General features: G+C 44.4%; 1 protein-coding gene across 1 annotated transcript; it reads left to right on the top strand.

The window, feature by feature from the left end:
• The first annotated feature begins 632 nt into the window (after positions 1–632).
• Positions 633–26284, top strand: OLFML1 (olfactomedin like 1). The gene is made up of 3 exons (XM_045194326.3): positions 633–1225; positions 2548–2836; positions 23298–26284. The coding sequence occupies exons 1-3, from the start codon at positions 1100–1102 to the stop codon at positions 24086–24088; spliced, it is 1206 nt and encodes a 401-aa protein (XP_045050261.2). The 5' UTR covers positions 633–1099; the 3' UTR covers positions 24089–26284.

Below are 26284 nucleotides of genomic sequence, written 5' to 3'. Positions count from 1 at the left end.
TCTCTTGCAGGGATCAAACGCAGATCCAGGCTCGCAAACTTCTGACTCCTGGCCAGAGTTCTTGGCCCATCCCACAGGGGCCCCAACCTTCACTACTTTGGTGGGTGATTGAGAAAGAATCGTGGGTATCCTGGATCCACTCATGGAAGGAGAGGTTCAGTACGTAAAGCCTTGGACGGCAAAGGCAAAAAATGGAAGGTTTTGTGCTAAGAATGTGACTTATCTCCAACAGCACTGGGGCCTGCAGGAATTGAGTTCTATGTATTGCTGGCCTGCAGCTACAGGTGAAGGGGACTCGGCCACTAGGGACTGACACAGTCAAGGGCTCCCTTATTTGCTGATGATTTAGCTCTGGAAGCATCACTATATTAATAACTGTTGCTGGGCTTCCTAATAAAACTCCCCAGTGCTTGATTTTTTAGCTATCAGCCTGGGTGGCCAGGCCTGCAGCCCATTGTACCTCTGTCCCCTAGGGGCAATCAGCCATGTGCATATCAGAGCTTTTTTTCCTTGCTGTGCCTTTAAGAGCTGCAGGAATGCAAAGAGTGTCTGGAGGAGGGGTGGGGTCTCCCAACAGGACTTCTGGGAAAGGATCCTGGGAATTTTTACCAGAAACCAAGCTGAGTTCCAACTCTGAGAAGTTGGGAGTGGTGTGTGTTAGGTCTGGGCTGGGATTGGACTGCAGAATCCCCTTGGGAAGTAAAGCAAAAGTAAAAGAGTTTGGGAGAGGGGAGAAGCCCTTCCTGCACTCTCCCCGATGCACTTTCACCTAGGCCTAGAAGCAGGGTACAGCCACTAGGCTGGGGAGGGTCTGTGTGTTTCAAGGGTGATGTCAACAGATGCTGGACCCAGGAAGCTCTCTACCCCAAGTCGGCCTGCAGGGCCTCCAGGGACCGGCTTGCCAACAGCTGGACTTGATCACCAGCTTTCAAAGTGAGGTCACACATCTGGTGGAATAACAAGCAAACTTTGCTTTCCGGCTCCTTTTAGAGGATTTTCACAGCAGCGGCTAGAAACCAGGAAACCACCACCTGGACCCTTGACTCTTCTTGGAGAGGCACGGCATAGGCGAGTCTACCCGTGGGTGGTTTGCAGGACGATGCTGGCCCTTCGGCGAGCTTCTGCTTTCCTGGTTCTGCTCCTCTCAGCTTTTCTGCCCCCGCCACAGTGCGCTCAGGACCCAGGCATGGTGCACTACATCTACCAGCGCTTTCGAGTCATGGAGGTAGGTGACATCTGTGCACCTGATATGGGAACATGCCTCCTGGAAGTTACCTTATCTTACCCACACGTCCCTATCTACTTGGGTTTGTTTTTCCAGATAGTAAATGATAAATACATTGCTAAAGTTACACTTGAACCTTTTTATGCTCTAGTGCTTTGCAGCACCAGAGTCCGGACTGCACCACTCCCCGACCTGGAACAGGGTCTCCCCCTGTGTGGGTTTTCTCTGTAAAATGGGGGTGATAATGGAATGTACCTCGTAAAGCTCTTCTGAAGATTTAATAAATTATTCCATTAGGACATGGCCTGGCATACTGGGAACTGTCCAAAATCTTATTATTCAGTAGTTCTGCTTTTAAAATACGAACGTTGAAATTTGGGGTCATTTTTTCTTCATTTTCACAATATCAGGATAATAGCTAATTTTAGCTTTTCCTCTTGTCTTCTCATGATAAACCATTAGGTCATGGTAACAAGTCATAACACTGCTGTGCCAAGAAGCTGTCCTAGCTTCCTTTGCCAAACTGGACTCAGATTTAGAAATGAGCAGATTTCAGCAATGTTAGGCAGGGAGAAAGTATCTGGGCCCTCTTCTCCATATGTTGCAGCCACCACTTCATGAAGCTTTGCAAAACCCAACATTTTTGCAGCATGACTAGGCTCCCAGGGACAAATGTAACCCTCTGTCCTACCTAGCCTGTGACACAACCCTGGTCTTGACATTGACTATTTCATACTTAATTGCTTCGCTTGTGCACAAGTTAAATTTTGACAAATTATCTTCTTTCAAAGACACTCTTATATCCAATATTTATTTTCAGTATTTTCCTGAAAAATTCTTGAAGTCCAAATTATTTGCTCACCTAGTTACAGTCAGGATCAAATAATTCCACAGAGCAAGCCCAACACATTTCCCAATGTTGTCCGGCCAACGGGCTGAAGCCTGGAGGCAGTGGATGGAATGTCCCCAGGCCACTGGCCTGAAGCGGCTTCTTCACTTGCTTTCTCCTCAGACACCTCCTCCCTACTCTCACCTCCTTGCAAGTGCCAGCATTACACTCAACCACTACCTGTAGCACCCACTTGCCCAACATTTTAAGATATATATTTATATATCTATGATTAAATGCACAAAAAACTTAAAAATTGATTCCTTAAAGTATCAATAGTACTTTGAATGAAGAAATTAAGTGTGATTTTTATTTCCCCCTTTCTGATTATTTGTATTTTAAAAATCTTTTTCTATGAATGATAGCTATTTGTATTACTTGGGTATAACTTCAATTACTAGTAGTAATTTGGGAATTTATTTTCTAACTGAAGCAAGGACTGCAAAAATGTACCCAAGCAACGAGGACATACATTCAAGACTTCCGCGAGTTCTCGAAAAACATATCTGTTATGCTGGGACAATGTCAGACCCACACAAGTGAATATAAGAGTGCAGTGGACAACCTGGCACTGAGGGTCGAACGTGCCCAACGAGAGATTGACTACCTAGAGTACCTGCGAGAAGCTGACTTGTGTGTAGAATCAGAGGACAAGATGCTGGCAGAAAAGCTAGTCCAAGAAGCTGAAGAAGAGAAAAAGATCCAGACTCTGCTGAATGCAAGTAAGAGAGCTGTGTCTTTTAAACTCTGCTAGGGACTGTCACTCAGAGACACAGATGTTGTGGGGGTGCTGACTGAGTATGAGAGTAATAGTTGGATGTGACCCTTGTGTGCTGTGCTGGGGGTGGGGCAGCCTTAGCAGGGAGCAGGTGTCCAAAGGAAAACCCATTCTCAGAAAGCAGCTTTTTCTTTCACACGGCATTCCTGAAGGCCCCATGGAAGGTCAGGGCTACAGGGTCAGAGGTCAGCCCAGGTAGGGCATCTCCTGATAGACCTTGGTTTGTCAGAGGCATGTGGTTCCAGATCCTCCCCGGGAGAAGGACAGGTTGGTGGATTCTCCTAGAGCTCTGGGAGTGGGGAGAGGCTGCAAACACACCGGGCATCCCTCAGGGTCGGGGTCTGCAGTGCACGATTATCGTGTGTGCTATTGGGATGGTGATATCTAGGGATCCATCCGAATCACTTCCAGGCCATTAAGAATAATGTTGAGGTGCTCAAATTAAAATAACAAGTAGCAAGCAACAAAAATATAAAAGGGAAGGAAAATGTCCTATATATGAGTCCATTTTACTAAAACCGTGAGGGACACAGTTCCCCCAAAAGCCTGTGTTCTGAGACAGTTTTATTGCAAATGGGATATTTATAGGCCAAGCATGTGTGCTTCAAATGTGAGACACCCCATTAGGGAAGTACGACGGAAGCTGAATGTCATCATTGTGCTAAGGGTTTCACACACCTTCTCAATGTAACCTGCATAAGACCTCCATGGTTCTTCCTAAGTGAGGGGACTTTTGATGTGAATTTTGAACAAATAAATCAGAGAAGAATGTGCAGAGGGCACATGTCAAAGGTATGAGGGAATGTCTGCTTTCCCACGTGGATCTGCAGATATGGCCAAGTGGACCTGTACAGGGCAGGTGGATGGGGAAGGAAGATCGAAGAGTTCAGTAGGATCCAGATAATAAAAGACCTTTCATGCTAAGGGGGTTGGACTTGACTTGAGAAACTACAGAAACCACTGAGCGATTTTAAGCAGCCACATGACATGAAGGAAGAAGGCAAGGCTAGAGAGAGAAGACCTGTCAGGGGAATGCTACAGTAATTGGGGCAACAGTGATTGATGGTGCCTGCAATTAGTGTCAGTGAGATGGAGAACAGATGGGTTTGAGAGCCACTGAGAGTTGGAATCCACATGGCTGGGTGACTGATAATTAAGTGAAAAGTGAGTGAGAAGGATGCATCCAGGATGTTGAGACAGGAAACCCAAGAGGAGTTTTGGAGCTCTTATTACTCTACTATTTTGCGGGGGAGCACTTACTACTCTAAAATCTTGTAGATCGTTTATTTGCTCACTGCTCATTTTCTGCCTCCACATCTAGAACATCAGCTCAATGAGAGCCGACATCCAGCATTTCATATCAATGTTGGGTCCCAGTGCCTAGAATGGTGTTTACATTCAACAGCTCTTTGTTAGTGAATAACTAAGTGAACAAATGAATGAATGGATGGAAGGGTCGTCAGCACAGAGAGAGGGGCTATTCGGCTTTGAAAGAAAAGAGGACATGTTAACTCAGAGTCAGAAGACAGAGAGGAGGGTGTCTTATCTATAGCAGGAAGCAGTTGATCAAGGTGGTCGAGTGAGTAATCCTTTTTGGCCCTGACACTGCCTTGAGATGAACCATCCTCTGAGAAGGAGAAACTGGGGCTAAGCATGGGGTAAGGGAAGGGGGAAAAGGGTAAGGATGAGCCAGCAGAGCATGAGCAGAGGCTGACCAAAACGCCGATGGGTAAGATTGGGAGCTAATGAGGCCTGAGCTAGAATGTGCCTGAACTTTTGTGCCAGGGATCAGGCAGGACTCCAACTCTGAACAGTTGTACTGAATTGGATCCTTGAGCTGCTCCTGGTCCCTGAACACCCTGAGCCCCTCAGGCCTTAAAGTTGCCCCTCGCCACTACATCTTAAGCTCAGCAGGGGTCTTGTGTCTAGACTTGTTGATTATTCAACTCTTGTCCTCTGCCTCATCCCTGAGACACTGGAGGCTAAAATATTCCCTCTCCTGGCTCCATGGTGAGTGAAAACTTCTCTTTCAGCTTTCCAGAGATTGCTCCTTTCATGCCTGTTGCCTCTGGGGCCCTCATTTGGTGACTCGGTTTATGATTAACAGCCACGTTTCACACCCCCCCCCCCCCCCCCCCGCCCCCCGACCATTGGATGGGTCCTGTCTACGTACACAGTGGGGGTGGAGGAGAGAGTTGGACACACTGTGTCCTGAACTAGCTCTCTTACTGCTTCTTTACTCTGGTCTTGCCTCTTACAATCCAACTGCTGTCAGGCAGGCCTTCCCACCACATAAAATGGATCACATTACTCCTCTGAGTGGAATTTTTTTTTTTTATCATTCACCATCCGTTATCAGCAGCAATAAAAAAATCCATTTGAATCTGTGCTAGTCTTTTATATAGAGAAGGCCCCTCACAAAGTGACCCAAGCTCATGTCCAGCTTCTTAGGCTCCTGTGATTTATCCAATGCAGTTGCAATTGAAAATACAAATATTGTTTTCTACCCACCCTTTATGACTCAAAAATGCTGTGGGTTCTCCAGGAAGACTTGTTGGTGGTGGGGAGGGGCGGAGGCATGAGACTCCAGGCAGTTTGGCCCATAGAACTCCTGCAGCACCTCACTCACCCTCCGAGGGAGCGCTAGTACTTTTAACAATACATGTCTATGTGTAGGTGACTGCTCAACCAGACCACGAGCCTGCTGCATCCCTACTTCAGTATTCCCAGGGTCTGGATCAGGGCCTCCCATGGAGGAAGCTGTAAAAATTGTCTATAGAAGAGCCCAGTTTACGGAAAGAAAAACCTGTAAACAGTCACAACTTTGTGATTAGTGGTCCTTGGCCTATTATTTTCAGAGGTTCTCTGCCCAAACGTAGACTTTGAATTGCAAATTTATTCCCCTCCCTTACACTGTTTTGTATTTTACATACTTTGCCCACTGCCCCCCACCTCTTTTATTTTTATTTTTTGCCATTTCTGTTAGTAGCTATGCCTATCTTGGTTTTCTAGTGCTGTGTAACAAATTGCCACCGATTTAGCAGCTTAAAGCAACACACATTTATTCCCTCAGAGTTTCTGGGGTCAGGAGTCCAGACACAGCTCAGTTGGACCCTTTGTTGAAGGTCGCAGGAGGGAACAGTCAAGGCACTGGCTAGGCTATATTCTCACCTGGCGCTCAGGGCTTTCTTCCAGGCTCATTTCTTATGGCAGAATTGGTGTAACTTTCTCTTGATTGTAGGATTGGGTCCCTCAGCTTCTGGAGGCTGCCCTCTCCATGGGCAGCTCACAACATGGCTAGTTGCTGCTTCAAGGCCAGGAGGAGAGGGCCTGTCTTAAGGAAGTATCCAGTCCCTCTTTTAAGAGTTTTTATCTGATGTAAGGCAGTCCCACCCATAATAATCTTCCTTTTGATTAACTCAAAATCAACTGATTTGGTACCTTAATTATATCTGCAAAATCCCTTCAGCTTTATCTTATACTATAATCTTATCATATTGCCAGGTCTTGCCCTCACTGAAGGGGAGGGGATTGTGTAGGGCAGAGGTGTCAAACTCATTTTCAGCGGGGGCCACATCAGCCTCGAAGTTGCCTTCAAAGGGCCAAAATAATTTTAGGATTGTATAAATGTAACTACTCCTTAACTGTTAAGGAGTTGAAATTACATTCGGCCCTTTGAAGGCAACCATGAGGCTGATGTGGCCCCCAGTGAAAATGAGTTTGACACCCCTGATGTAGGGCATGTCAACTAGATGGTGGGAATCTTGGGAACTGTCTTAATAGAATTTTGCCCACTATCCTGGCTGGTGTGGCCCAGTGGATTGTGCGCTGGCCTGCGAACCAGTTCCATTGCCAGTCAGGGCACATGCCTGGGTTGCAGTCACTGGGGGTGTGTGGGAGACAACCAATCCATGTATCTCTAGCACATCAGATATTTCCCTCACTCTCCTTCTCCCTCCATTCTCCTTTTTCTAAGAAATAAATAAATAAAATCGGACCCACCTTCTTCCTATAAGTCTTTGATCTTCCTATCTTCTAATCTTGGACTGCAGGGACTGAGCCAGCTATGGAATTTACACTAAAGTTTCTGAGACTCAAGTCTGCAGACACCGTGACAGGGATTACGGGCTGGAGAAGAATCACCAGAGGTCACATCATAGGGTTTTGTTCATAGATACACTCTTGGCTTTTTTTGGAAAATCTGTAGGGAGAGGACAATACAACGTCCTTGGGAAAATTCTACCTTATCTCAGGAGATTTCCAGAAAATCCTCACATCAGTCTAAATGGTTCTTATTTATTCTGGAAATGTTTCTTGGGCAACTATGAAGGACCAGATAGTGGGGATAATTAATAAGACTGAGTTGCTCTGTAATGAAGCCATTCCCTATGGAGCAGTTCCCAAGTCTTCGACCTTTATTTAGAGAAGATCCCCAAAGATGTTCTCATGAGTGCTACAATCCCAAGGATGTTTAGGGGTTATATAAAATTTTTAGAATCTTAACCTTAACAAACGCTCTATTTCTCTTCTTCCCCTCTCCCTTCCTCCTTCTCTCCCTCTGCCACACACTCTTGTATACGTGCATGTGCACACACGTCCAGACAAAACACACACACACACTTTAGAATGCAGTGAGTGAAAGTTACTTGGATACAATCTAACTTACATTTGAAAATCATTCCAAGTCTTTGATTCTTTAACTCTTACAGTACAATGAGATTTCTCATTGTACTTGGCAGTTTATGGCAAAGCCCATTACCTCAGCTACCCAACCAAAAGTCTTTAGCCGATTCCACTTGGCTGCATTCTTGTGTAGATAAGAGTATTAACCTCTTGTAAATAGCTTGTAAAGGAAAATTCTCCAGGCAGTCAAAACAAGGCATTATAGAAGATTTTATATTATTTTCTGTTTCAGTCCAGCTCCCTTTATTACAAGGGTGGGTGCAAGTTACCTCAAGTAACCCTCTCCCTGCTGAATTAAATAATTCATATCTTTTGTTAGATCTTGTTTGAAAAGAAGAAAGACTTCTGCTGCAAATTTAAATCCCTCTGGGATCCATTCAGGTAGAATAAATGGGTGTGCCTCATATTCAAAGCCATTAAAAACAAAATAAAATAAAAATCAAAACAAGTAAGCAAATAGAAAACCCACTGGAAGCCAAATAAAACATATCTGTGAGCCAAGTCCCAGGGTCTGTTAGTTTGTGATGAGTGGAAAGAAACATTAAGATGTGTAACTCTAAGTTGCAACAGATATATTGATCACGAAGGAGGAGATTGAGAGTATACACACGAGTGTGAGCAGAGGAGTGTGAGAGTGCTCTCACACACACAGGTTCTTCGCCCAGAAGGTGCTGCACCCATGGGGCCAGCAACACCGGAGGTACGTGTGCAGCTTGTCCCGTGCTGTCTCCCGGAGAGTACAATAGGCCACTGTGCTGCGTCCAGAAAGGCCCATGTACACAGCACTTGGTCTGTCCATCCATCTGGGAGGCCTGTGGTCTGTGAGGATACCTCCATTCCCAACACTACAGATACTAACAGAAGGTCCCCAAGCTGATGGCTTTGGCTCCAGGTTCAGTGGACATCTTTTTATTCTCTCTATAACTCACTCATTTATTCATTCATTCAACAAATGTCTAATGAAGATATATGTTGGCATTGTGCCAGGTATTAGAGCTGGAACATTGAATAGTGCAACATAACATCTTGTTCTCGAAGAGCTCACTGCCAAGTGAGGTAGCCACCTAAGCAAATAGGTTAACAGCTGGAGTGTGACCATTCTGAGGGAGGTGGCACAGAAGCCCAGGGGGGAGCCATTAAGTAGTTGAGCAAGGTCAGAGTTGCTGTGGAGATGGGGAGACTGTGGAAGGTAGACAGTAACCCTCAAGCTCAGTCTTAATAATAAAAAGAACCAATCAAACGGAGAATAAAGGGCACTTCGAGCAAATGGAACTGTAAATGGAGACACAAAGTCCTACTCGGACTTAGGGTTGAGTAGATCTCAGGTGAAAGGGGAAGTCTTGGAGTGGAGCTGAAAGAACCGGACAGGAGCTCAGGTTCTTCATGCTAAGTCAGGTCAAACTTTCAAGTGGTGGGAAATGAAAATGAGGTAAATAATAGTAGCTAGTGTTTATTAAATGCATACTGCATAGCAGGTAATCTTTAAGCATTTTACATACTGGGTTATAGCATCTAATTCTCACAACAGCTCTGTGACATGGGTTTTACAATTATCCCCACTTATGGGTGAAGAAGCCAAAGCACCGAGACAATAAGCAATTACTGCCCGAGGTCTCAGAGCTCACTGGTGCCAGACCTGGGATTCAAACTAAGGCAGGCTGGCTCCCATGGTACACCTCTCTCATGGTCTGTTCTGTTTGACAGTGGTAAGCATGGGGGTGTCAGGACTCAGAAGGAGGTTTTGGGAGGGTCATTCTGGTCCCAGTGTACAGAATGGACTGCAGTAGGGGAGGTTGAGTGTGCACAGAAGGGCTAGAGGGGTCATCTCCAGGCCTGCCACAGAGGACTCAAGGTGGGAGCCCTTTGCTCTGAGACTAGATGTCCTCACCCACAAGGCTCAGCTGCTTCTGATCTTATTGAGGGATATATATGAATGTTACTGAACAGCAAGTGGGGTCCTGCTGCCTGCTGCCACCCTCTAGGCAAAATCCGGGAGGAAAAGCTTTGGTGATAAAGGAAAGGAGTCTTTATTCAAAAGCTACACGATTTTGGAATAACGTCTTTCCACGTGCATTAGTCACTTAAGCCTACCCATTAAGGCCAAACTCTTTGACACCTGAGTTCTCCTACCATTCCCCCTGTTAGTTTTTAATTATATTATTTCTATAGGGTTAGTTTACAAACTAAAACAACATAAGATGCAAAAGCTACACAATTTTGGAAGAATGGCAGGCTTCTGCCTCAGACCTCATCCCCTCTAGGAAACCCAAAGAAGAATAACCCTGCCACCCTCTCCCAGGGCAACCCAATCCTAGGCTGTACCTGGAGTTTCTTCTCCTATCCAAAGTCTATCCAAATTATCATCCTTTGGGAAACACAGGAAGCTGCAGCATGATTGTGCAGACATTCTTGAGGAAGTAAGCCTGAGAGACAGTCTCTGCCCACTTTTTATCTTAAATCTTCTGGCCCATAATTCCATGGGCTCTGTAGGTATTCAGCTTCTCAGCTGACCCCACCCTAGACTGTTTACCACTGCCTCGGGCAGCCTCCTCCTCCGGCCCCTCCCTACTCCTCCCCAGAGATCTGATCAGATCTCTCTATCTTATGAGCACCATGTCAATCCTCTTGGTTGCTATTTGATGAGGAGTCCTACCCACAAATAGTTTGGTTTAAATCATTCCTTTAAAATTTGGCCTAGAAGGTTCAATTTTCTTCCCCACCTTCTTTATTTTTAACTCCTGACTTCTCTTCATTTACTCGTAAACAACACTCCTCTGCTTTCCTCTGGTGCTCTTATTTAACAGAAGAGTTGCATCTCAGGGGCATCTCTTTAGCCCTTATCTGACCAGGTACCATATCAAGTAGATTCTTCCTTCTGAATACCTCTTAAATGTATCCTTTCCATATGCACCACTCTGTCATCATCCCTGCTCTTGATGACTACAAGAGCCTCCTAACTGATCTGCTGGCTTCCAGTCTTGCTGGTCCAGTGCTGGCTTCCTCCTCCAGTGCCACCAGTATTATCTTGGCTAGAGTTACTTCATCATTGCCTTATCAACTCTGATGGCAACCACAATCTATAAGCTAAAGCAAACCCCATAAAATAACATAAAGAAAGCCCTTACAACTTGACCTAGCTTTCTTTAAACAATTTGTCATGTTATTCTCTATGAAAATAATACCTGCTGATTAAATAAAAACTGTGAATATTGTATGTACTATATTTATTGTATTTACTTTTATTGTAAAAATAGATGGCAAGCCAACCCGAGCACAGCAACTTTGAACATTTCTTGTCTTCGTCTTTCACCACTGCTTCCTTTCTCCGTCCGTCCAATGCTGTATGCTGGGTCTGATCTGCTATTCTGAAAACATGAAATACACCCCATGCATCCCTGCATTATTCATGCTGTGTTCCCCAAGTCTATTGCAGTGCATGGAACAGAGTAGAAATCAGTATTTTTTTTTTTTTAGCATGAGGAATGGTTTATTAGATAGTGGAAACAACTATTAATATTTTCCAGAGATTGCATTGAGTACTTTTTATCTGTTATCTTGTCCAAGCCCATGGCAACCCTGCTAGATAGAGACCATTATGACTTCTTTTCAGATGAAGAAACTGTGGCTCAGTGCTTCATGCAGTCCATCTTCCTCCCACTCCCCTGCTGCATCCAGAGTACCCATCACCCCGGAGACACACTAGATTCATCTCAGCCTTCATCTCTGCTCACCATCCCTTCACCTCTACCTCGTGTCAGTTGTCTGTTGCCACAACGATGCTGCATAACAAACACTCTGAAAGTGAGCAGTCAAAACAAAAATCACTGGTTATTTCTCAGGAGTCTACAGGGTGGCTGGACAGCTCTGTTGGTCTGGGCCAGGCTTGGCCACTCTTGTCTGTGTTCCCTAGCGGCACATTGCCCAGGGATGGCTGGTTGAGGATGGCTTCAGCAGGGATGGCTTGGATCTCCACGTGATCTCTAATATTTGAGAAGGTGAGCCTGGGCTTGTTCTCATGATGGAGACAGACGCCTGAGAGAGGGGGCATAAGCACACCAAGATGTGGTCAGTTTTACCAAATTTTTTTGTCCAAAGCAAGTTCCAAGTCTGGCTCCAGAGCCCACCCTTCCCCTGGAACCTCCAATGGCATTTACAAGGCTTTTGTTCTTGACACTCTGGAAATAGGCAGTAATCAAGATCAGTTTTTAAGTTTGCAAATTTCTCCATGAGAGCAGTGAATTGGACATTGGTGTGATTGATGGCTTTGAGATGAGATCAAAGAACCAGTGAGAGGACTGCTATAAAGTTCAGGTTCAGGAGAGCAGGCCCTAGACTTTGAGAAAGGACGGCAAGAACAGAATGAAATGAGATTGATCTCACAGGAAGGATCCATGGTGAAATGTCAAAATGACGTTTTCTAACCAGGCAAATGGGGGAATGGCAGTACCACACCTAGAAATTGAGGGCATTTCTATCCTTTTTAGTTTAGTTTTTTATTACAGGGGGAAAAAAACACTATGCAAAAAAAAAAAAGCTCAGTTTTTAAATGAAAATAAATAAAAACAGGAAGTTCATAATTATAATCTTGGAATGCTTAAATGTTGCGACTGTCAGATATTTGGTATGAAAAGCAGCTGTGTGATCAGAATTTCCCCAGAGCACTGTGCCCTCCCGTGCGTCACTTCCCATCAGCGTGCACCAGCCTGGATGCTCTCGGCCAGTATTCTCCAACTTTTAGTCTCTGGACCCTTTACATTTTAGAAGTTATCAGAACCCTAAAGAGTGTCTTTGAATTGCAGTTGTATCTGTTGATATCTACCTTATTCATCGTTAAAATATAGAAGTTGCAATATGTGGCAGATGGTCTTCCAGGACAAGACATACAGCAGAGAATATAACAAGTTAGCCATAGCCCTGCCCTCCTGGGGTTTACTTTCTATTGAGGGGAGTCAGACAGTAAAGGTGTTAAAGACAAACGTATAACCTGTCAGATAGGGGATAATAAACACCATGGAGGAGAATCAGCTAAGGTAAGGGGTGGCACGTGAAGGAGGTCGGCTGTGTGGGACTCCAGCTCTGGGGCCCCAGGGCGGAAGCGGCAGGACTTAGACGAGCACAGCTTTCAGCTTCCGGGCTCCGCCATGAGGTTCTCAACTCAGTGCTGTTGAGCAACACACAGCTGGGCAAGCAACTTTTCTTCCTCCCTATCTATTGCTAATCACCAATAAAGAGAAGCTGTCAGGGCCCTGTACTGTGTGCCAAGGAATACTTTGAATTTAGTGCTGGGCACCTAGAAAAGCCTCTGATGTGGATTTACCAAAGAGTTCTTATAACTCACCAACATCTAGGGCATTTATTGTATTCCAGGCCTTGTTTAAGCCCTGGATTCACACCCCTGCAAAGCCACCTCCTATGGCTCACTGAGACCCATTTCATATCACCCAGGCACTCAGACCATGTAATAAGGCCTGCTAATGTCCACACACACCTCTTGCTATTCAAATCAATTTTATTTCTAAGTTGGCATCTCAGGAGCTGGGATGGCAGATTTGGACACTGACTGATGCTGTGTTATCTGAATTGAATTGATTCCAGAGTTGGGGTGGGAAACAGCAGAAGACTGAATAGGAGAGAGATATGTATTGTGTCCCAGGCACTGTGGATAAAAACACCAATAAGACATAATCTCTGTCTGAAGTGCTTACAAGGAAACAAAGTGAATAAGCAATTCCAAGTCAGCCTGATGGATGCCCTGGAAGAGAGAGGGCTACACAGAGTGCCTTGGACACAGGAGGCGCAACCAACTGCTCTGCGGGAGTCAGAGAGTTTTGTTTTCAAGGACGAGTAGATGTAGCCCAAGTTGGCAAAGGTGAGCTAAGGGCAAGTCCAGGTAAAATCTAAAACTTCTGAGAGGCCATGGCAAGTATGGTGAGTAGTGACCCATCTAGTGTGGCGGGGAAGTGACAAAAGAAGTCAGATGAAGGACCTTGAGTGCCATACCGAGACATCTGGAACTTATTCTGTGGGCAAAAAGCATGAGATGGCCCTAATTTCTAGAACAAGTAAGTTCACGTTGACAATGTCACTGTAACTGCTTGAAGCATTGTAATTGGCTACTCATCCGAGAGCCATCATCTTCCTCATCCCAGTTTCTAACATTACACCTGTCACTTGATAGGCATTAACAAACATTTATTAACATGAATACAATTCAGGTGCTTGGACAAGTCAAGTTTGATAACAGGTTTTCAAGAAGCAGTCAAAATATTTATGGTTTTATAGCAATTCTCTCCTTTTTAATAAATTCAGCATTCTTCTTCCCAAGCAAACCTGTCCTCTCTTCTCTGTCACTATCTCATGCGATCTGTCACCCTATCCTTGAGTTTGGTTTATTACCCAGCTCCCTTGGATCTAATCATTATTAAGACCTGACTTCTCTTTTTCTATTTCTTGAATCTATACCCCTTCTCCTATGCCACTGCTATTTAGATATCTCTCATCTGCATTATACTTACAGACACTCCACCTCTTCCTCCATGGCCCCACCCCCCACCTCAGCCACAGTCCATTCTCTACCAACATCCAGACTGATGTTCTAAAACAACTCCTACTGAGTCACTTCACTGCAGAAGGACAAGTCTCGCCAGGTCTGGAGAGTGTTGTCATTAAATAAGGGGGAAAGTATTTTTTAAAAATTCAAATAAGTGATCTTTGTATATGAATTCACTGTGAGGCCTTGGGCCAAATTCTATCCTAATTGCTTGTCTGCAATTCTGCCTGAGGGAGAAAGGACAGAGTTTCGTTCTTTGGTTTGCAGGTAGAACCTTACATATCATTGTCTCTGTTAAATAATTTGCATCTTGGCTGGACTCAAAGGTCTTAAATTTATTTCCTATCCTTCCTTTTCCTCCAGCTAATTATCTCTTCTCAAGAGAAGCACAGCAGAGAGTCTCAACTTACCCTTTCACTCAAACACTGAGGGTATATTCTCCCCAAATTCCAAATCGAGGAATATATAAAAATTATAAAATATATGCCCTGAAAAAAACTATAGAAAGCATCCAGCCTAAACCCCTCCTTTTACTACTGGAAAAGCTCAGCTAAGGCTGACTGACAAGGGACTTTTAGAGAGACACAGAGAGAACCAGAGACCCAGTTCAGACCCCTCAGGGCTCTGACTCTGTGCCGCGGGCTCCATCTACCAAGGACGGGATGGGAGAAGCAGAGGAGCACGTGGGGAAAACTCTGTTCATTTTTTCCCCAGAACTCTTTCCCTGATCTAATCCATCCATCAACACTCTCTTTGTTTTGCTATTTCTCCAGGGACTCTCTATTAGAATAGAGGCATAGAAGGAGAATGGATTTCTGTGCTAGTGTCTGATGTATTTTTTTTTTAATTTCTCAATTACAGTTAACATTCAAAACTATATTAGTTTCAGGTGTACAGCATAGTGGTTAGACATTTATATGCCTTAAGAAGTGATCCCCTTGATAAGTCTAGTACCCACCTGGTGCCATATATAGTTGTTATATTATTGATTATATCCCCTATGCTGTATGTTACATCCCCGTGACTATTTTGTAACTGCCAACTTGTACTTCTACATTTTAAATGAACATTTTCTTATGGGTGAGACATTGAACGTGCCTTGCTCTTAGACATAATCCCTCTCAGCTGTGCTGCAAGCCTGCAGACTCTCCTCCCAAAAGGATGGGCAGGCTGGGCACTTCCTTGTCCAGGCATGCATCGTCACCCTGGGAATAGGTCCCAGGGAGGCCACTGCCCTCACCCACCCCTCCCTAGGCACACCCAGACTCACCCACTCTCCACTCCCTCCCACCACACACACACACACACCTTTCCACCGTGTTCCCGGGGCTGGCTGGCCCTGCCTCCTGGCTCAGACCGAGCCCAAGGGCCCATAGCTCTGTGGCCTATTCATTAACTTATCCAAGTTTTTTACTTTTTTTTTTCACTTGGGAACAGGAGACTAAAATAACTACCACTTGAGCTTATTGTAACAATTAGATACATTAATCTAAATAAAGTACCTATCACAGTACCAGGCACATTATATATATGGATATTTATTAATTTCTCAAGCCTTTGTGCTTGTTTTTCAATAGGGAACAGTTTCTAAGCTTCTCTAATATGCCTCTTCCTCCCCATTAAAGGTATCTGTGATCACTTACAGGCTTAAACCCTCATTCACTCACACTCTGTGTTCACCAGAGAATATGGGAGGAACAGAGCATTTACATAAGAGGACATGAGCTTGAAAAACTGAAAAACTGGGCTCTGGCAGGGAGGGGCCCTGGTAAATGGAAGCCCACTCCTCCTCCACGCCACAGCCCGCAGCCCCCACAGCTCAGTGTGGCCGAGGATCCAATGGTTCCTTGTGGAGTGCATAGGTTCCCAGCCAGCCCAGGCTTTCCCGCCTTCCCCAGGGGTCTGACTTCCTCTAATGCAGGCCAACTGGGACCAAGGTGACCCCAAGGCCACAGGGAAGTAACCCCTCAGGCTGGCAAAGCATGTCAGCAGGGGGACATAGTGGCAACTGATGGCTGAGAGACTCCTACACCTCTGTCCCAAAGTCAGGCTCTGGCCACACTGGGGGCCAGGCAAGTTCTCTGGGGGTCCGGGAGCACACAATGACAACAAGACCACTGAAAGGACTGACCTCCCTGGGACTCAGCTCTTCCCAGCTAAGGTTGCTCCTTGCCTCTACTCCTACTTGAGGTTTCCTTGATGAGAACCTTGTGTCAGATTTTTAAATGAAGTAATGGATTTGAAAGTATCTTAAAAGCTTTAAAGTACTTTACAAATATTATTTACTTAAGACAGGACTTATGATCACAGCTCCGGATATGCAGCACTAGAAAAGATCCTAGAAAAACATCTGTTTGAATGAAACTATTTTCCTCATTAATTCAATAGATAGTTATTGAACCCATTAAGCGCTGAGTTGGGAAGTTGGGTACAACAGTAAACATTAAGACAAAGGCCCTGCTTTTGTGGAGCTCGTAGTGTAGTGGGGAGAAGCACAGTTAGCTAATAAATAAAACCGATAACATCATTACAGAATGTGATAACTGATCTCAAGAAAACAGGAAAATATGCTATAGGCTATAGGACATCATTTTAAATTTAGATGCGGTAGTCTCAGGAAGCTTCCTAAAGAGATGATTCTGAAACTGTGATTTGAAAGACGAGTAGGAGCAGACTGTGGAAAGATCAAGAAAAACATCATTCCAGGCAGAAAGAATTGCAAGTGCAAGAGCCCTGAGGCAGAAACAAATTTGACATTCTCCCAGAATAGCAAGAAAGCCAATGCAGTCCCCAAGCACTGAGCAAGGGGGAGAAGAGTGGATGGTAAAGTCCCAGAAATAGGCAGCAGCCACATCATGTAGGTCCTTTAAGACAGGGTTCCCCAATTCCTGGGCCGCAGGCCAGTCCTGGTCAGGAACCAGGCCGTGAAGGAAGCTTACCTGAGCCTCTCACCTCCAGCCTGAGCTCTGCCTCCTGTCCCCGCACCCTGCCCCACCCCTACCAGTGGGAAAACTGGGCCCTGGTGTGAAGAAGGTTGGAGACCGCTGCTTTAGGACAGGGTCAAGGGTTAGAATTTTCTTCTAAAAGAGATAGGAGAAAGGATTTAGTAAGTCAGTCACATAACTCATGCTTTTAAGCAAATCACTCCTGCCGTTTTGTGGAGAAGATACTGTAGGTAAGCAAGAGTAAACCCAGGGAGAGAAGTTACAGACTATTTTCATGATCTAGGAGGAGGAGATTCAAGGAATACAGAGGACGAGGAGGTGGGAAGAGGGGGAGAAAGATGCATTTGAGCATTTTAATTAATATTTAACATCATAATTTAAAGATAAGCTTTACTATCAGAACTTGCTGGTGGTGGGGAAATGCAGGAAAAGAAATAAACCACGACTTCTGGAAAAGAAACTTGTTTGGTGGTTCTTGCCAGAAATGGGAAGAAGAGGATAAAGGACATTTGTGGGGGAAAAGCCGGGGTTCTGCTTCAGACAGGGCAAATGGAAAGATATCCAGGCAGGGACATTGAGTAGGCAGTTGGATAAATGAGTTTGAGACTAAGTAGATACCAAAATAGGACATTATTCCAGATACAAATTTGGAATTCATCGTTGTTTAGAATTCATATGGAATTCAGAGCCATGAGATAAAACAAGGTGACTTGGGAAGTGACTGCAGATGAAGAAAAGAAGAGGTGTGAGGACAGAGCCCTTACAGGTGGAAGATGAGAAGGCAGCAGCAATGATGCCAGGAAAGAAACCCAGAAAGATGGGAAGACAAACAAAAGGAGGGGTGCTCCAAAGTCGAGAGAAGAAGGGGTTTCAAGGGGAGATGGTGGTCAAGTAATGAAATTTTGCTGAGAATTTGCGTAGGTTGAAGACTGAGAATTGACCCTTGGATTTGTCAGCATGAAGGTTGTCAGTGACCTTGACAAGAATTGATTCAGTGGGATGGGCTTGGAACTTCAGATCAGTGACGAGTTGAAGTTTAGAGTAGCTGAGGGGATAACTGGAGGTGAGTGAAGTCCTCTTTTAAGGGGTTTTATTGTAAAGTGGAACAGAGAAATGGAGCCACACTAAAAGTTCTGTTTACTGAGGGGAATGATCTAATAGGGTGGGGGAGACTATTGACACAGGAGTGGGGAAGATAATTTCAGGTGCTAAATCCTTGAGTAGGGGAGAGGGGATTAGATCCACTGAAAATGTACTGAGTAGGAGGGAAGACAGAAAGTGGGGGTTTAGGTGCAATTGGTAGATTTGGTGGTTGGTAAATTCATTCATTCATTCATTCATTCATTCATCCCTTCCTTCAGCAAATAGTGGCCTGTGTTGGTTGCTATCCCAGGAGCAAGACATGCAGCAATGAATGGGCAGTAAGACAAAGCTCCTGCCCTTATGGAGTTTACACTCTAGTGATGGAAGTCAAGCAATAAATGTTAACAAATTAATTTATGATAGGTCAGATTGAAGATAAGAAGCACTCTTAAGAAAAATGAACTAGGGTAAAGAGGCTATGGAGAGCTGGAGAAGAGGTTGCCATTTTTTTTTTTTTTTTATCAGGTTGTCAGAAAAAGCTTTAATGATCAGGGAACATTTGAGAACAGATGTAAAGGAAGCAAGAGAGGATGCCATGTAGATGTCTGGGGGAAGATAGCTAAGTTGCAAGCAGAGGGGACAAAAAGTGTCTAATTTCTGAGGCAGCAGAGAGCTTGACACAGTTTGAGGAACAGTGAGGAGGCCAGTGTGGCTGAACAAAAGGAACGAGGTAGGAGAGTTGTAGGAGACAAGATCAGAGAGGCAGCCGGGGGAATAGCTCACATGTGCCCTGGAAGGCAAACCCTTGAGCATTACTCTCAGTGAGATGGGAAGTCACTTGTGAGCTTTGAGCAGACGTTGGACGTGATGGGACTTACATTTTTACAAAAATCCCTTTGGCTGGAAATGGACAATGGGGGTCAAGGATGGAGGTATGGCCACCATGTGGGAGTCTATTGCAGTAACTTAGGCAGGAGATGTAGTTCTCAGATTGCTCCTATTTTCTTAGTGAAATAAGAAGTAAGAATTTCATATGAGAGCAAGAAGGAAATGATGGAGGCTTAAGGAAAGAGAAGGTATGATAATGGAGGATGATGACTTGATTAAGGAAGTATGGTAGAATTTTTACCCAAACATCTGGCAGTAACAAATAGTTTGCTAAAATGCTTACTTACCTCAGAACCTGTGGGACTTCTGTGCACCTTTCTTCCTTGTGTCCAGTTTCTCTCCCTTCACCTGTTTCTTGTCCTCTAGCTCTAGACAACCTCCAGTTGGCCTATAGAACTCAAGCATTTATTAAGCAGTAAATGACAACCCACTGTCACATCCAGCTTCTTATATCAAAGCCTTTGGAAGGACTTCAGGAGGCCCCATTCTTCTTAAGAGACGGTTATACACATGTCTATCACGCCACCACCTCACCCCCCAGTCAGTGAGGGGGGCCCATAGAGTTCCATGCTCTTGTTCAGACCATCCTCTCCTGCCCACAATACAGACCTCATCAGGATCTGAGGGAGGCCACAGGGTTCTTCCTGCTCTCTAGTAAGACCAGGACTTCCTGTCTCCACGACACTGCTCACCTCACAATAGACTGCCTAACAGAGCAGTCCCAGCATCAAGTCCTTAATTAGAACCGATGACCCACTTTTCCTGAAATAATCAGTACAACTACTCTTATCTTGACCCAAAATTCTAAGACTCTAAGGTCTTCTGGAAAATAGCATGTTTAGGGCCAGGTGGAAATGGCTTACACCTCTTCTGTCCATATCTCGCTGGACAGAACGCCAGTCAGTGGGTGCAGCCTAAAAACAAGGAGGCCGCAAATGTCTAACTAGGGATGAAGAAAATGAAGTGGCATTTGATGAACACAGACAGACATTGTCTCTGCCAGGAGCAGTCAGAGAAAAGACAAGGAGGCACACAAGGAGAGATAGTGGTGACACAAAGATCAAGGAGAAAGAAATCTTCAGGAAGGAGGAAGTGATCGTGATGTCATGCTTCAGAAAGGTCAAGTAGGATATGGACGTAAAAGGTCTGATTTTTCAGCTGGGAAGTGCCTGGTAACATTATGAAGGGTAGTTTCTCTGAAGCTATGGTGACATGAAAGAATGGGAGGTGAGGAAGTAGGTACAGAGAGTACAGACTATTCTGTACAAGAAGTAACCAGAAGAGGGTGCCTATTGAGAGAGAATTGTTTTTTAATGTGGACAAGATGCTTATAAGCTAAAGAACTCATAGTGAAGGAGAAAGTCAAGGTAACAGGAAGGTGCTAATTCATCAAGGAGGTCTAGGAAAAGCTAGGAAAGGGCAAGGCCAGAGCACAGTGAATGAATTAGTCTTGGACAGGAGGAATGACATGGCTTCTTCTAAGACGTGTGGGAGGGTAACAAGGGTAGGAACAGCTGAAGAAAAGTTTGTAAGTGAGGGAAAGGAAGTGAAGGGGTTCATGTCTAATGGTGTTTATTTTTCAAAGTGTTAATCTGTTGTTTTGAAAGGAATGATGGGGCGGTTGTAAGGGGGATTTATCAATAAGATGGCTGCTACGTGGTGATTATAGTGGGGAGGGGGGTCAGCGGAGGTGGAAGAGGGTATAAGGGGGATAAATAGCAATGGAAAAAATACAATAAAAAAAGATAGCTGCTATGTGGAAGATGGGGGAGGCAGGGGCTAACCATGAAAAGCAGTATTGTATTTAGGGCTCAGCTGAGTTTGGAGACCCCTGATGTGTAGTGGTACCCACATGCACCATTGTGAGATTTTCTCCACCAACACACAGCTCTTCAGAGCAGAGGCAGATGTCTGAACTGAATTTTGTAGAGTGAACATGGTGGAATAACTAGGGATTGGTGGGTGATAGGGCTGCTCAGAGAGCTATTACAGATTACAGTGGTCTAGGATGCATAGGAAAGGAAGTGAGGCCAAGAGAGGTCTGATGGCCTGGGAGAAAGTAGAGGTCAAGTGATGGGGTGACATGAGGAAATGGAAGAGCAGAGGAGGTGAGAGCAAAGGAGTGAGAGATGAAAGGATTCGAAGGTAGGATGTTAGAGTTTTAGATGGATAATATGGAGCAGCTCTGGGGTGGGGGGATCCAGAGTATGACCAGGGGAGGAGGTTACTGAAGTGGTTTAAAAGTAAGGTGCCATGGAGTTGAAGAATTTGAGATGCTCAGAGGCTCTTCACGCATGTGGGGGGGGTGGTCCTGGAGAGCAATCAATGATTTAGACTAGAAGGAGTTGATAGCATGAGATATAAAGACAAGTTTTTTTTGCATAAAGGTGGAAGGATAATAGCCCGAAGTGTCAGGGAGGAGCTAGAAAAATATAAACCCCTCTTTTCATTTCATCTTCCTCCATCTAGTTTATGCCCTTTTCATCCTGTTTGAACTTTCAAAATATTCTTCTAATTAGTTTCCTTGATTTTTGCCTCTCTCATGCACCCATGATACGTGACTGCCAACTTAATTAATCTTGTTGAACAGCCTTCACCATTGCTCACTCTTGCTCAAAATCTGCAGTAGCTCCCTATGTGCCAGTAGAATAAAATCCATCTTCCTTAGCCCCACCTTCAAGGTTTCAGGCACGGAGCTGGTTTCAATCTATTGTGCTACTTTGTTTTATGCATTTAGTTTGAGGCAATATCAAGTCCTTAGCTTGTATTGGTTTAAATTTGATACTACCTTATTAATACTAATCTTGGAGGACTTTCCCAAATATAGTTTTGTTAACTGTCAGGAACATTCTTCCCCCATCTCAGAATGTCATCCTTCAAGAGCCAATTTAAATGAAGATTAACCTTTGCCTCAAATGACATCTCTATTCTCTGTTCTTCTTGTGTAAAAAATTTCACATTAAGCTTTATATTCTAGTTAGTCATATCAAGCAAGAACCACTCCTAATTTATCATTGCACCTCAGCCCATTGCACCCCCAGCTCTTAACACCTGGGTCAGTACCTTGCCTTTGTAGATATCCAGTGTCTACTGACTAAATGCATGAATACATTCATGAATAAATAAACGAATAGATGAGTAGAGCTCTTATGATGCTAGTAGTTTAAGGGCCAGAATCCTTCACTAGAAGATGATCTCCTGAAGGTATAGGGTTGATTTTATATAATATATGGTGGGGCAAAAGTAGGTTTATATGGAAAACCTACTTTTGTATTATATGGAAAATACATATGTATGGAAAAGTTGTCTGTATGGAAAATAATACAACAGTTAATAAATAATAATACAAGAATAAATTCTGTGTTTCATGTACTCACAACTATAAACCTACTTTTGCCCCACCCTGTATGTGTGTGTATATATACTCACAGAGAGAAAGAGAGAGAGATTTTGCATAGAGTAGAGAAGAGATCTGTTGCTTCAAAAATACTGTGGAACAAGCAACCCCAAAATTGAGTGACTTAAAACAATAGTCATTTGTTCTCATGGATCTGTGATTGAATGAGGGTTTGTCGATCTAGGCTGGGCTTATTTGTGGTGATTTGGTTTTGTTTCAAATGTCTCTTACCCTAACTGAGGCACGATTTTTTTCATGGCAGTGTCAGAAACATAGTTTTTTACCCTCAATATTTGGCGCTGTTCTGGGAGCATTGCACACTAAGAACACAGTAGATACCCAATAAAATATTGGCAAGTGGAGTTGAAATAGGCAGCTTCACACCTAAGTTACACCTGTGTCAACCTCAAAGAGCTCCAGGCAGGGGTGTCCAACCTGCGGCCCAGGATGGCTATGAATGCGGCCCAACACAGAATCGTAAATTTACTTAAAACATGATGAGATTTTTTTGTGACTACATGTCACAATGTACTTAATGTGTGTCCCAAGACAACTCTTCTTCCAGTGTGGCCCAGAGACGCCAAAAGGTTGGACACCCCTGCCTGAACAGGACCTCTGACAGCAAATAGCCGTCCTGATGAGTAAAATGCTGACTCTTCTAGGTGTACAGCCACACCCTCTGCAGAGATCCGTTTATTGATTTAATTCTTTGATTCTTGAATCATACCACAAATTGTCATTGATCAAATTGTGTGGTAACTTCATCTCGATGCTAAAGGGGTGGGGGGAAAGCCATCTGTGAGAAAAGCAGACACCTCATGTCTATAAAGTAACCTCCCCTTTTCTCCTGTTTGGCCAGGCTGTGACAACATGCTAACGGGCATAAAGTCTCTGAAAATAGTGAAGAAGACTATGGACACACATGGCTCTTGGATGAAAGATGCTGCCAGCAACTCTCCCAAGGTTTATTTCTTAATTGGATCCAGAAACAACACTGTTTGGGAATTCGCAAACATACGGGCGCTCATGGAGGACAGCACCAAGCCAGGCCCCCGGAAGCTCATCTTAACACATTCCTGGCAGGGAACAGGCCAAGTGATCTACAAAGGCTTCCTATTTTTTCATAACCAAGGGACTCCCAATGAGATAATCAAATACAATCTGCAGAAGAGAACTGTGGAAGACCGGATGCTGCTCCCGGGAGGGGCAGGCCGAGCACTGGTCTACCAGCACTCCCCATCAACTTACATTGACTTGGCTGTGGATGAGCATGGGCTCTGGGCCATCCACTCAGGGCCGGGCATCCATGGCTATTTGGTTCTCACCAAAATTGAGCCTGGCACACTGGGAGTGGAACACTCATGGGACACTCCATGTGGAAGCCAGGATGCCGAAGCTGCGTTCCTCTTGTGTGGGGTTCTTTACGTGGTCTATAGTTCTGGTGGCCATGGCCTGCATCGCATCACCTGTGTCTATGACCCACGGGGCACTATCATCGAGGAGGATCTGCCCAACTTGTTCTTTCCCAGGCGGCCAAGAAGTCATTCCATGATCCATTACAATGCCAGAGATAAGCAGCTCTATGCCTGGAATGATGGAAACCAGATCATTTACAAGCTCCAGACAAAGAGAAAGCAGCCTCTGAAGTAATGCATTACCTCCAGGAGGGAGAGGGCCTTGGCCTTGGAAGGTGCTCTCCAGGACATGGATGCCACAGCCCCTTTCATAATACCGTATCTCTCTAATCACATACAGTGATAAGGTCTAGAAATCAATGCATGTGTATCCTCCCTGATGTTACTGCCTTAGAGATGATCCAAGAGCTTAAATGAGAGTCTGTCATTCAGAAATTTCAACAAATTCTAACTCATCCAAACCTCTTGGCACTCAAAGCCTTCCACATTCTGATCCAGCTTACTTCCAGCCTTTTCTTTTACTAGCATTTACTCTAACTCCATCCACCTCACCCCGCCAAGCAGTTAGAAATGTAGGTCACCCCTAATACTCCTGGCTTTAGTCTCCTCTGGCCTTTGCTCAAACTCTTCCTCTTTTACAAATGCCTTTTGATATTCTTCCATTTTCACTCCCCAACTAAACTACTGTTTTTACTGATGTTTAATCTCAATTTTCCCTAGCTTTGCCTCTCATCAAGCTAGATAGATGTAATATTAAGGTAAACACATCAATATTTGAATACTGCTTTCCAGGTACAAAGTGTTTGCACCTATGTTACATCACTTAATTCTTATCTTAGTCTTGTATGCAGAATAAATCTTTGTAGTTGCCATTTTAGAGAGGAGGAGATCTTAAGTGAGCCATTCAAAGTAACACAGCTACAAAACAAAAGCTAGAGCTAAACACTGTAAATTCAATCATTTTTTCATTGCCCAAGGAGGCACCAAATACAAGGGAGGACCCCAAAAAACCTGGAATTACCTTCTGGAGGGCTGGCCCATTGTAGTACAGGCTTCACCCCGCTAGGTAAATGTTCTAGGAGCCTGTCTGTATCGGGGTACCAATTGGTGTTGTTGTGAGAGGCTGCATTTGGCTTCAGGGAATTTTTTTGAAGACCCTCTCAACGGGTTTACCCATTTCATGATGAGTGATTTACCAGCACACTGGCCCACACTACACTGAGTATTCAGCATTTTTTTGACCAAAAATGGCATGACCACTGTGCCCCACCCTCCCTATTCACCTGATCTCACCCCCAGGGACTTTTTTTTTTGTTTCTCCAGATGAAACAAGATCTCAAAGGGGAATGTTTTCCCAATGTGGAAGAGGTGAAACAAAAAAATGGCAGAAGCATTAAAAGGCATCAAAATCAATGAGTTCAAAAACTGTTTTAAGCAGTGGAAAAATGTCTCAATAAGTGTATTACATCAAATGGAGAGTACTTTAAAGGTGCCTGAAGTTTAAACATGTAAGAATAAATACACAATTTTTTATAAATAAATTCCAGTTTTTTGGGTCCCCCCTTGTATGCACATTAATAGAAAATTTTATAAGCAATATGTTCATCATGTTATACTAAAAATAATGATCTGCCCCTTTAACTACTTTTCATGTCCACACAAGACCTTCCTATAGGCATTTCAAAAGCTACTTGCTCCAGAAAACCAGCCTGAGGGTGAGGACACTACCTCTAGCCTCCTCTTGTCTTACTTGCTCTGCATCTCTTTTCTTGCTTGAGATACAATAAAATTGACACTAAGCAAACAAATCTCATCAGGGTATATTTGCTTACATGTCCTCAAGCAAAGCAGTTTCAGGGCCTGGGTTTACTGTGAGCAATCCCCAGCACACTGAAGCCCTTGGTAAATATTCTGGAATCTGGATGGAAGCCAGAGACCCTCCAAGTGACTCCCTGCCACAGCAGGCATGCCATGTGGCACAGGGGATGGAGGGCAGCCGTGCCAGGCCAGTGGGGCTCCTTCAAAATCTTTCCCACGCGTTCGTCCAATTCAGCCTGGTTTGGGTCACAAGTGTGGGCTGTGGTGCCAGTCTGTGTCATTTGCTGAGGCCTCTGTCTTTCCAGGTTGGTCACATGAGAGGGTTTGCTTTGTATGCTTGCAGCTGTTTCCAGACTCTGCCAAGCTCAGGCCAGGGCCACAGGCAATGAAGAGAGGTCTTCCCCACTCCCCACCCCCTCCCCCTTAGCATTTGAGTAGGTCTTTGACAGAATAGAATTACTCACTTCATGGATAGAGTGCAATTGCCCACTGTGCTAATAGAGCAATAACAGAGCAAGCCAAACCCACTGCGAAATGAAGCAGGTATGAATAAACATGATGGTATTATCCTCTCCATGGGTTCGGGGACATTACCTACCCTATAGGTAAAAGA

The sequence above is a fragment of the Desmodus rotundus genome, chromosome 5 (genome assembly GCF_022682495.2).
Source record: "Desmodus rotundus isolate HL8 chromosome 5, HLdesRot8A.1, whole genome shotgun sequence".
NCBI classification, from domain to species: Eukaryota; Metazoa; Chordata; class Mammalia; order Chiroptera; family Phyllostomidae; genus Desmodus; species Desmodus rotundus.
The sequence above is the reverse complement of the archived record's forward strand: the minus strand, read 5'-3'. Positions and strand labels throughout refer to the sequence as shown.